The following is a 13147-nucleotide window of genomic DNA, read 5'->3' on the forward strand; positions in this document are numbered from 1 at the left end:
CATCATTTTCATCGGAATCCCATTCCGATTCGGAATTTGTTGCAATTTTTGAGGCTTTACGCTTTGGCATTTTTTTTTGCTGGGTGTACTCGAAAATTCCCACGATGACAATGCGGTGAAGGTGTGGTTTGATGTCAGAGTGCAATAAAGGTTACGGAGTCGTTGGAATTCCGTATCCTTGGCTGATTACAAGAACTTTTTATTCTTGATGATTTTTCCGAAAAGCGCATCGTTTATTGTAAAAAAATTAATGAATGTTTTCACAAAAATTTTGCCATTAAGACGCCATTTCGAAAATACTAAAACGAAAAATCGATCTTTGAACCATGGATTCTCAAAGTTTAGACATTTATTCCACCGGTTAGTGAGATTCCAGGTTAATTACAGACTCGAAAAGCTTTGGAAAATGGTTAAAAAAAAATAGGCACGAAAAATCACGTTTTTTTTTTGTTTAAACTGCATTTTGGGATAATAAATCAATTTTTTGAGGTATTTCATTGGCACCGTCGGAAAGAGGAGATCTTAAGCAATAAAAATAGATATGTCTTAATTTTTTCTAGTGTCGAATAGTTTTAGTTATTGGCCGTTGAAAAGCAGTGTACCGGTAGTGGCGTTTTGGCCGTTTAAGGGTTAAAGTTAAACTGTTTTATTTAAAATTCCTTCGTTTTCGCTTGAAAGTTCAACTATTTAGTTTTTAATGCAACTTTTTGGATAAAAGTTACTTTTGCTGTAGTGGAAAAATTCGCTGCTTGGGGTTGAAAATTCATCTCATTTATTAGAAAATCTTTTTTGATTGAAAATGCAACTACCTCGTTAAAAATGCAATATATTTCGACTTTAAATCTAAGCAATTCCAAATGTTACATATTGACTTCAATTCACATTAGTTTTATTTAAAAGAATTTATTCCCCCATTGTTCCATTACTTTCATAGAAAACCATTCTGTTTTCCCTGTTTTGAGAGAATGTTAGTCTACGTTACTTTTCATGTGTGGGGAGCCCAAAATTGATAAGGTAGTTTATGGATAGCTCCTTAATACTATTCGAAAAATTTATTTTCTTTTTGTAAATTAAAACGATAAAATTATTCCAACTGAACTTCCGGCAGGACAAAACCCCGGAAGTGATCAAATTCTGTCATCGAATCATCATAGAAAGACCGGGTCACGTGCGTTCTGAACTCAGGCTAGTGAAAGTGCCTATAAAGTCAGCCCCACTTGTGAATGTTGGATTGGAACTTCTGCACCTGATTCGTCCTGTTTGAAGTCGTCTGGGGCAAATCACGCCGGACCCGGGACCTGGTAACGTGCAGAGAGTTCCTCCGATTTTTTAGAAGACGCATTTTAATTATTTTAAACATTTTTATTAACATTTATTCAAATTCATTAATGAAACCTGGTGCGATTTTCAACAATAATAAATTATAGTTAAAGATTCTATCAAAATAATTAAAGTTCTGTGTTCTCTCGGCATAAGTGACAAGTGACTTTCAGATTAAAGTGCACGTTCAGTGTTTATTTGAAAAAACAAAGAAATAAACAAGCATTCTTATTGGGCGCGTGGGAAATTTTGTAATGAGTGATTGTTCAGATTTTTTTTTTTGAAGGCTGAGAAACTTGGATAAATATTTTCTAAGATGGGTCTTTTATTTTGCGGATTTATTCTTATGGTAAGTTTTACTTAGAAATAAAAGTATTGAGACAAAATTCCTAAATAAAATTTTATACAAAATATTATCTAATTAATGTTTTAAAAAATTGTGGATTAGGAGTGATTTTTTATTCATGCAAATTATAGATTACCTGATTTACCTTTTATAAAGGAATAGTTCTCATGCTTGGAAATGAGTACATGGTAACCTGCTTATGAATTCACTTGCTTTAATTCATAAATATATTTCACAAAGTTTTATTTTAATTTAAGAAAATTGATGCTTATAATGTAAATGTTTAAATTTCAACATTTTGATTTGAAGTAATAAAACACATTTTTTATGGATTTTGAATCAAATTTGTCTATAATTTCCACAGAAATCTTGTAGAGATTACAGGAAATATTTCATAATATTTTTACATATACAATTCCCCTAAATTCTACTGGAATTTAATTTATGTTGAATGTATATCGAATTGCGAAGAAATTACGAATGTCGACGGAATTTTAATGAAATTTGCATGCGGTTTGAAAATAACTTTAATGCAATTTTTGGTGAAATTAGAATTTTGTCTGGAATTTAATTTTAGTTCTTCATTCAATTTTCAAAAATACATTTTTGCTATTTTTAGTAATTTTTTATATTTTTTTCATATATTCTCGTAAGATATGGAATTTTCTTTAGTTGATCATTTGTCGCGAATTCGAATGGAATTTCAATAAAAAAATAAGTTGTTAACCATTTTTTTAGAGTTTCACGCAATTTCTGTAAAAAATTTGATAAATTTTTCAACCGACTTACAATTTAAGTTGACTTTATTTAACTTCAATAAAATTTTCCTATAATTTCTTTGGAATTTTATTAATAGTTTTCTCTCATTTCTGTGGTAACCCCCTAGAAATCAGAGAAAATATTTCTTATATTTTCAGGAATAGAACTCTACAGAATTCCTAACGAATTTTGAAATTTTTTGGAGTTCTATCGAATCGCAAATAAATGACATTTCTACGGAACTCTAATTTAATTTTAGTCGAATTTGCATGTGATTTAAAAATAGCTTAATAGAAATTTTCGGTGGAATTGAAAAAATGTTCTGGAATTTATTTTTATTTCTTCAAACAATTTTCAAAATTCCTTTTTGAGATTTATGGTAATTTTTGTATTATTTTTTGTATATTCTCATCATGTAAAAAATTTTTTTCTGTGAGCATGTGTCTAGAATTTTGATTGAATGTCCATAAGAAATAAATTATGTAAAAAATGTAAAATTTTTCAACAAAATTTACAATTTAAGTAGAGTTTCTGGAACTTTAATCAAAATTTCATATAATCTTTTTTTAGAATTTTACTGATAGTTTTCTGTTATTTCCATGGAATTTTATGATAATTTTTTGGTAATTTTTAGAACATTCTTATGGAACTTCAATGTAATTTTTATGGAAATTTGTTGGAAATCGTTACTGAAAAAATTTCGCATGCATTTTTTAATGAAAACCTTAATAAATTCCGAATGGAATGCTATAAATGATAAATAAAATAAAAAAAGCAAAATGTCATAAATTTTGTTGCATTAAGAATGGTCTTTTAATTAGAAACAAAGTCTTTTTTTAAATAATAAAGAGTATTTGATGATGAATTTCTCTCGAGATCGATTAGTCAAATGACTGATCAGACCTACCAGAAAGATTTGAAATTGACGACACGGTCGTGAAAGTACGTTAATCCTGCTGGAATGAAAGATACCTGTTCAATGGGAACGCTTTTAATAGTCGCATCTATACGTCATTCCAGTCAATGGAGAAAAATTTTTATTTTTGTTTTCACAGAGAGAGAGCTCCATTCAAAAATAATATTAATCTTTTATATTGAAAAAAGTTTCATCTTCATTTGAAGAGAAAATAAAACTAACAAAAGAAAGAAAATTAAGTCTACAAAAAAGTTTTGTAAAAAAATGATTGAATGAGGAACCTAATTCAAAGATTTGGATACTTTCTCCTTAATCACTTTAAGAGGCTTCTTATGTCGAATTCTTATTCTCATTTTTTGCATGATTTTAATTTATAATGATAATGGTGACAGATTGATTACTTGGACCTAAACAAAAATTTTATGTAAGGGGATAATTTAACTTGGATCATTTGGTGAAATCTAATTTGGACAAATTGAGGTAAAATGGCTCAATTAGAGTTAATATTCAAAGAAGAAAATCAAGAATTGAAAATCTTGTTCAAACTTAAATGATTTTTGTTTTGGAATATCAGATTTTGTATGTAAAACGCTAACGTAACCTACAATTGTTTGAAAAATTATGAAGAATAAAAATATCATGTTTTTTTAAATCGATTTTCAGTAGAAATCGTTAATTAAACCTGAAAATATACAACAATTAAAAATATTGCCCAACCCATGATGATTTTTTTAAATAACTAATTTACGATGTAAAACGCTTAGAATAACCTAAAATTATTACAAATTGTGAATCGTCTTCAAAATATAATTTTTTTATTACAAATTTTAATTTTTGATAAAAAGCACACAAAAATCCAAAAGTTGAACTTGTTCAAAATAAAATAATATTTGTTTTAAAATACCATTTTTTGGTGTGAAATTCGAACGTAAACTAAGATTTAAAAAAAAATGATGAACATTTAAAATCTAATTATTTTTGTTTTAAAAGACCGATTTCCTGAAAAAACGTTAATGTAACCAGAAACTGTTTAAAAATTGCTAACATAACTTAAACTTGTTTAAAGTTTTACATCTTCATCGAAATCCGTTTTCTTTGCATTAAAAATATTAATTTCCGACGGAAAATACTAAAATATTCGAAAATTATCAAAAGGTTCTAATTTTGTTACCTACATTGTTTTAAAAATCTATGAACCTTGGAAATCTAATTTTTTTCGTTTTTAAAAAACCGATTGTCGATGTAAAACGTTAATATAATCTGAAAATGTTCAAGAATGAAAAATCTTTTTTAAATTATAATTATATTTTCGTTTTTAAATACCAATTCTTGGCGCCAAGCGTAAAATAACCTAAAATTGATCAAAATTAGTCAAACCTTAAAATCTATAATGTTTTTTGTTTAAAAGAAACGAGTTCCTTTGAAAAACGTTAATTCTTTCTAAAATTGTTCGAAAATTGTAAATTTGATTCAACCTATAATGATTTTTGTTTAAAACACAATTTTTTGGTGTAAAAAGCTAACATAACTTAAACTTGTCAAAGTTTTGCATTGTCTTTGAGATTTTTTTAAAAGTCAAAAATTCTATTTCCGACCAAAAAAAAATCATAAAATAATCAAAAATAATTAAAATATTCCAAATCTTGTTCAAATTATTATTATATTTGTTATAAAATATTAATTCTACTGTGAAAAGCAACATGGTAATTTAAAATTGTTAAATAAAAGTATGAACCTTCAAAATGAAATGTATTTTGGTTAAAAATCCCGATTTCCAGTGGAAAACGTTGCCATAACCTCAAAACCGTTCAAAAATAAAAAAATCTTGTTCAATCTATAGTAATTTTTGTTTTGAATGTCAATTTTTTGGTATGATCTGGAAATCTGATTTTTTAATTTAAAATTACAATTTCTGGCGAAAAATACTACAATGAGAATTTATTAAAAGATTCTAAACCGTGTTCAAGTTATAATGATTTTTGTTTTAAAGTACCAAATTTATTATCGGTGAAACACTTTAACGTTAACTAAAGTTGTTAAAATAACATTACCATAATCTAAAACAATTCAAAGTTCTGAACAGTAAAATTTAATTTTTGTTTAAATACCAATTTCTGACGAAAAACACTAAAATAATCAAAAATTGACAAAAGTTTCTACATCTCATTAAAATCATTAGGATTTTCGTTTTAGAATACCAATTTTATTGCATCAGACGTTATTTAACTAAAAATTGTGAGAAAATTATGAACCTTTAAAATCTAATGTGTGTTGGCCAATTTCCATTGAAACATGTTTATGTATCCTGAAACTGTTTTTGTTTCAATAAAAAATACTCATTTTCGTCAAAAAAAGACTAAAATAATCCAAAATTATTAAAAGATTATAAATCTTGTTCAAATTATAATTATATTTCTTTTAAAAATCGTTCCAATTTTTTATCTTTGGTTTTTAACGGATCTTTACGTTTCAGAACTCACAGAGTCCGAAAATCATAATATTTTTTCGGTGTCTGTTCCGATGCATGCCAGTCTGTATGTCTGTCTGTATATCTGCCTGTATGTCTGTATGTATGATTGCCTGCATTTTGCAGCTACGTTAACTTCTGAAGGATTTGTCCAATCGGGTCAGCCTTTGATACACTTATTAATGTTCCCAAAATGTAGGTTAAGTTCGTTAAGCAAATATTTCCAATCAAAATTAAAAAATGTAGAGCTTTCCCAAACTTTGAAAAAATCAATTTCTATATATTTAAAAGTTTTTAAAAAAGTTTCTTGTATATGGGTTAAAGACGTGCAAATTATCCAAATCAAATTTTTAATTTCAATGAAAATGAGAAAAGTAATTTTTGAAAATTCTGAAAATTTTCAGAAACATATGCGGCAAAAATACTTGCAAATTATCCTAATGACATTTTTAATTTCGAAAAAATTGAAAAAGTTTAATTATTATTTTTATTATACAATTAAGCCATTTCCCTCTCGGGGTAGGCGTGATTCACAAAGTCGTCATGTGAGGTTACCCACTTGGGCCCATTTGTATCCAAGATCTTTTGTTTCAAGCGCCATTCACTCTACTGAAAGTCTTTTTATTATCTATTTCCCGCCAACTTTTCTGTCCTGGCATAATTCTCTAGGTTCTTTCACGTTCATGCATTTTTTCATGCAATTTCTCATTTTTCTGTGGCTTTTTATATCTCTTCTAACTAGGGTCTCATTTATACATTCTAACCATTCTTTCCGCGGTCTGCCTCTGAGAAAGCTGCCATTTACTTCATCTTGATACACTTGTTTCGTTAGTTGTTCATTTGGCATTCTCTCACATGCCCGAACCATCTTAACAGATTTCTTTCTCATGTGCGCGACTGTTGGTTCTCGCGGTTCGCGCTCGATAATGTATTTTCCTTGCGCTTCGCGCTCGATATTGTATTTGCCTCGCGCTACGAGCTCGATCTTTGTGCACAGAATTTTTAAAACCAATGATGAAAGTATCGACAACTAGGCCAGTCAACGAAGCTGAATGAGGAGGCTTAAATGGAAATAATTTATAACAATGAACTTAGTTGTCAGGAAGCTTCCTTAGGGGGTCTTGAAACACCTCCCAAAATTCAGTAAATTTGGGGGGGGGGGGCACTCGAGCCGCCATCTTCCACTATGGCGGATGATTTCATGTTTTTAGATTTTCCTTAGAAACGGCTGTTTTTAGAGCAAAAATAGTTATATAATAAAACACTCAAAATTTTCTTCTGAATAAAAAAGGTCATACAAAATATTGCCATAAAGTGAATAGTTTGCTAGAAAAATTGAAAAGATTGAACATTTTTGGAAGTTCATTATACTTGCATTTATGAGCTATTGCCTCAGTGAAAACGAGTGCAGTTTATTGTGTCGAGCTTGGCTGAAGGTAAGCTACCGTGCAATATCGATAATTTCGTTGTAGCTATATTATTTATTTAATACTGAAAATTATTTTGATCATTTTCAACGCTTAATTTGAAGAAGTTGCTTTCATTTCACGAAGTAGGGACTTTGTCATTTACCTTTCCTTATGTCTTAAAAACGCATCTGCAAATTTTCGAAATTTTAAATTAATTTCTTGATATTAAAAACCGCCTTTTTTGAACCTGTGTCAAAACTTTCGGAAAATCCGAGTTGAGTCTAGGGGGTGAAGTAATAACGATGTATTTTCTGTAGGCCCACTTTTTTCTTCAAACGGTAGAAAACATAATACACCCATCGTAAATAATATCAACTCCTTCCATATGCCTGAAACCCTTCGAACTACATTTCCCAGGGCACGAAGCTACCACGGGCATGTGGCCACAGGCGACTATCGGCGTCCCTCTTTCACCAAAGCAAATACGCGAGGGCAAGCGAGAGAGTAACGGGCTTGTTAGTACAGTCAAGCACAGTCGTTTCTATTTTTGTAAGAGAACCTTTCTTCTCCTGCTAACATTTCATTGAATAAACCGTCAAATATTGATAAATATAAAATAATTATTATTGCTTGTAATAAAAAAACTTAAAATAGCATGAATTAATATTTTACACTGAGCCAATATTTTTAATTTAGTGAAAGCGTTTAGTTACAAAATACATTTTTCCGAAGTAATTTTTTAATTAAACATCTCATCTCTCCTTGAAGTATTAATCTGAATTATTTTATGGAATGTTAATAATTTTCTGTTCTTGTTAGATTATCTTCAATATTATTATTTTACAAATGACTTTCTATATAAACAACAGTAGATGTCAAGCAAGAAGTATTTTCGAGGCGTGTCGAACAAAAGGTTTAAATTCGCTTCAGAGCTCGATTATAAGCTTAATTTTAATCCGACCATTACTGAATTTTAATACGATCATTGCAACACCTTTGGAATGCTTCATGCAAAAATCAATCATTGTATGATTTTTTTCTGATACAAAAAACGCGTTTCATAGACGTGAAATGTTAGCGAGAGAAGAACGGAGATACAAAAATGGTTATTTTATTATCTTCCCCTTGAAGTATCAATCTGAATTATTTCATGGAATGTTAATAATTTTCTGTTCTTGTTAGATTGTCTTCGAAATTATTATTTTACAAATGACTTTCTATATAAACAACAGTAGGTGTGAAGCCAGAAGTATTTTCGAGGCGTGTCGAACAAAAGGTTTAAATTCACTTCAGAGCTTGGTTGTAAGCTTAATTTGAATCCGATCATTACTGAATTTTGATAAGATCATTGGAGCACCTTTGGAATGCTTCATGCAAAAATCAGTAATGATATGATTTTTTCTGATACAAACAACGCGTTTAATAGACGTGAAATGTTAGCGGGAGAAGAAAGGTTCTCTTACAAAAATAGAAATGACTGTGCTTGACTGTACTAACAAGCCCGTTACTCTCTCGCTTGCCCTCGCGTATTTGCTTTGGTGGAAGAGAGACGCCGATAGTCGCCTGTGGCCACATGACCGTGGTAGCTTCGTGCCCTGGGAAATGTAGTTCGAAGGGTCCCAGGCATATGGAAGGAGTTGATATTATTTACGATGGGTGCATTATGTTTTCTACCGTTTGAAGAAAAAAGTGGGCCTGCAGTAAATACATCGTTATTACTTCACCCCCCAGGCTCAACTCGGATTTTCCGAGAGTTTTGACACTGGTACAAAAAAAAAGCGGTTTTTAATATCAAAAAATTAATTTAAAATTTCGAAAATTTGCAGATGCGTTGTTAAGACATAAGGAAAGTTAAATGACAAAGTCCCTACTTCGATAAATGAAAGCAACTTCTTCAAATTAAGCGTTGAAAATGATCAAAATAATTTTCAGTATTAAATAAATAATATAGCTACAACGAAATTATCGATATTGCACGGTAGCTTACCTTCAGCCAAGCTCGAAACAATAAACTGCACTCGTTTTCACTGAGGAAATCGCTCATAAATGCAAGAATAATGAACTTCCAAAAATTTTCAATCTTTTCAATTTTTCGGGCAAACTATTCACTTTATGGCAATATTTTATATAACCTTTTTTATTCAGAAGAAAATTAGAGTGTTTTATTATATAACTATTTTTGCTCTAAAAACAGCAGTTTCCAAGGAAAATCTAAAAACATGAAATCATCCGCCATATTGGAAGATGGCGGCTCGAGCCCCCCCCCCCAAAATTTACTGCATTTTGGGAGGTGTTTCAAGACCCCCTAAGGAAGCTTCCTGACAACTCAGTTCATTGTTGTAAATTATTTCCATTTAAAATCCTTCGTTGACTGGCCTAAACAGTAATTTGGTGATTGTAAATTCTCTTTTGTTAAAACTCCTTCGGCTTTAACTAACACATTCTCATTACGTATCTCATGCTTCGCACTCGAGTTTATCCCTGAAATTTTTCAGCAACTGAATTTGCTCATTTCCAATGTTTTCTTTATGATTTAAACTTTACACATACGGTCTACTGAGCAGCCTTACCGTTTTTTAACTTCTAAATTATGTATATATGCATATATACACACACACACACACACATATATATATATATATATATATATATATATAGCTATATATTTTTTTAATGCATTATTATATTTGAAAATATTTGAAATACTGTGAAATTGTTGCATGAAAAAATGTAGCTTTTGGATTTTTCATTATTTTTTATGCTGTCCAAATTTATTTTTTGATTTATCAAGAAAATTCCAAAAGTTGTTATGATAATCTTCTAGGGCATTTAGAAATCACACTTTTTCTTCTCTTGCCATTTTTTATATCCTCCGTTAATTGGCTTAAAAGGTTCATTTTTGTGTGTTTTTTGGAATTTTCAAAATACTGTAACTCTCATAATTTTTAATTTTATGAAAAAAGTCATCAGAAAAATTGTCCGACTTTTTAAATACTATGAATAACCGTACAGAGAATTCTTGAATTTTACAAAAATGGTATCAAAAATATTCAAAAGGCGCACATTTTTGAATTTTTATCCATAATGGCTGGCTAACAAACTTAACCTTTAGTTTAGGACACTCAAAGAGTGTACTAGAGGCCAATCTAATAGAATTATTTTTTCAGAAGTTATCGTGCTGACAGACAGACAGGCATAAATACATACAGACAGACCGACAGACATACACATTCGTCACAACCTTTTTTTCGGATTCAGGGGATCTCAAGACGTGGACATTTAACCAAAACTGGGGGAAGGGGGCGTGTTGGCACATTTTACACATGTCTAATACCTTCTCTGATGAGAATGTAAAAAAACCATTTATAAAAATTTGTTGCTCTACCTTCGGTGAAAAAATGTTATCTATTTATTTTGGCTTAGATTGCGTCGTGTGTCTAAAAATTGCATTTTTTTATATTCAATGTTTTTTATATAAATAAAATAAAAACTACGTTTCGTATAAAATGTGATTAATAACAAATTTGTAGATATGTTTTGGGTACACAATTTTTGTCTTGTCTTCTTTTTGCTATCTTGCATAGTTGGACCGCAAAATGCAATTTTTTATTTTTTATTAGTTATCGTGCAGTTAAAATTTGAATTTTTCGAAAAAATTTAAAAAGTTGATATAATAATCTTGTAGGGCTATCAAAAAGTAACATTTTTCTTTTAAAGTACTATGAAGAACTGTGCTGAGAATTTTTAAATCATGAAAAAATATGTTCTCAAAATTTTTCAAAATGGGCTCACTTTTAGTATTTTTATCCAAAATGTCTGACTAACGAACTTGGCATTTAGCTTAGGACACTAAAAGAGTGTAGCAAAAACCAATGTAAAAGATTAATGTTTTTCAAAAGTTATAGTGCTCACAGACAGACAGATAGACATACAGATAGACAAATTCGTGAAAACCTGTTTTTCGGATTCAGAGAGTCTCAAAACGTGGAACTTCTGACAAAAACTAGGGAGGTAAAACTGTATACAAATCTAATACCTTCTTTGATGAGAATGTAAAAATGATTTATTTTTCACGTATAATTTTTTGATAGTTCTGTTTTTAGTTTAAATCATAAAAAATAGCATCAAAAGCATGAATAATTAAATTCTTGGAAACCCTACACACGAGACGAAAAAGAAATTAAAGGACAAAAGTAGTGGTAAGAAAGTTAATAACAAATTTGTAAATATTTTTAAAATGCACAATTTTTGTGTAAATATCTTTTACCGTATTTTGCACAGATTGGTCGAAAAATGTAATTTTTGGATTTTTCATTATTTTGAATGCTGTCGAAATTAGAGTTTTTGATTTTTCAAGAAATTTCAAAAAGTTTTTATGATAATCTCGTAGGGTATTCAAAAAGCAACATTTTGCTTCACTTTAATTGTTTTCATATCGCGCGTCATTTGGCATGAAATGTTCATTTAAGTGTTTTTTGAAATTTTGTAAATGCTATAACTCTGGTAATTTTAGATTTTTTGAAAATAGTCATAACGTAAAATTGTTCGACTTATTGAATACTATGAACAACCGTCCACAGAATTTTTGAATTTTAAAAAAGGTGATCTCAAAAATATTCAAAATGTGCCCAATTTTTAAATTTTCATTCAAAATGGCTGGCTAACGAACTTGACCTTTAGTTTAGGACACTAAACGAGTGTACCGAAACGCAATCTGATAGATTAATTTGTATTAAAGTTATTGTGTTCATAGACAGACATACATACAGCAGGCATACAAACATACAGACATACAGAAAAATATACGGACAAACATACAGACAGACACATTCGTAAAAACCTGTTTTTCGGATTCAGGGGGTCTCAAAACGTGGACATTTGACAAAAACTGGGGGGGTCAAACTTTACACAAATCTAATACCTTCTCTGATGAGAATGTAAAAAGTTCATGTTACGTGGATTGAAGGGAAATATGTAAGAATGCCTACATTGCTTATTGTAGGGGTTGAAGTAAGGGGTGAATTTGAGCATGTTTGAAAAATCGATGACCTCTTGCTTTTCTTTTTGCTGAATATCAAAGGGAAATTATGATATCGATACAATTTTTTTTAATTGTAGTAAATGTAATGCAGATTGAGGGAAAAATTGTTAGGTACCATCAAACCCTAAATTAGAGGTTGAAATAAGGGGTAAGTGGCTGAAAATCATAAAATTCGCTGAAAAACATTGTAAAGTGTTTTCGTGGGTGGTAAAAGCGATTCTAGTAATCATTTCTTCAAGATCCTCAACTGTGTGGATGATTTTCCGCTATTATTCTTCTTTCTAGGGGTGGAAATGGACAACGAGAATCTGAAAACGTGAAATATAGCAGAATATAGATTTTCAAATGGTTTTCGCGGGTGTCGAATATCATTTCGACAACCATTTCTGCATTATTCTCTACTATGTGGATGGTTTATCGTTCCCCCCACTCTAGGGTGTTTTCGAAGAATACGTTTTGAAGACCTGATATAAATTAAACTTTTTGTTCATTTTTTTACAAATATAAAACGTTTTCAAATTAGCATTTCTCTAGAGATATTAAAATTCAGGCCCTTTACTCTATCTGTAGCCATTTCCGAGATATTATTAATAAATAAATAAATAAATAAATATTAGAGGCTTTAAAAACTTTTTTAAAACGTTCAATAAACTTTCAGATGGACAGACTGCGGATATTTGCAACGTCTTTGCAACGTTATTACAACGTTGTGACATCGTTCAAACAACTTTCATTTTTAACTTTACAATTTTTTTATGAATATATCGATGGGTTCTACGAAGAATATGCTACGAGGGTAGTTCAATAAGTCCTTAGAATGAAGTATAAAAACAATTTTTTTTGGGTAGATTTTTTTTTATTTTTCAACATAATCTCCTTGGAGCTCTAT

At 29.9% G+C, this 13147-nt stretch overlaps 2 protein-coding genes across 2 annotated transcripts in view; one reads left to right on the forward strand and one right to left on the reverse strand.

The window, feature by feature from the left end:
* The window catches only part of LOC117174243 (ester hydrolase C11orf54 homolog), a 136241-nt gene that overhangs the window by 113210 nt on the left and 9884 nt on the right, over positions 1–13147 (reverse strand). The gene's annotated exons all lie outside the window — the stretch shown is intronic.
* Positions 1260–13147, forward strand: part of LOC117174249 (protein spaetzle 5) — a 38598-nt gene continuing 26710 nt past the window's right edge. Inside the window, exon 1 of the mRNA XM_033363163.1 lies at positions 1260–1669. Coding sequence (XP_033219054.1) covers positions 1637–1669 — 33 coding nt within the window. The 5' untranslated portion in view covers positions 1260–1636. The remainder of the gene's footprint in view (positions 1670–13147) is intronic.

The sequence above is a fragment of the Belonocnema kinseyi genome, chromosome 1 (assembly GCF_010883055.1).
Source record: "Belonocnema kinseyi isolate 2016_QV_RU_SX_M_011 chromosome 1, B_treatae_v1, whole genome shotgun sequence".
NCBI lineage: Eukaryota > Metazoa > Arthropoda > Insecta > Hymenoptera > Cynipidae > Belonocnema > Belonocnema kinseyi.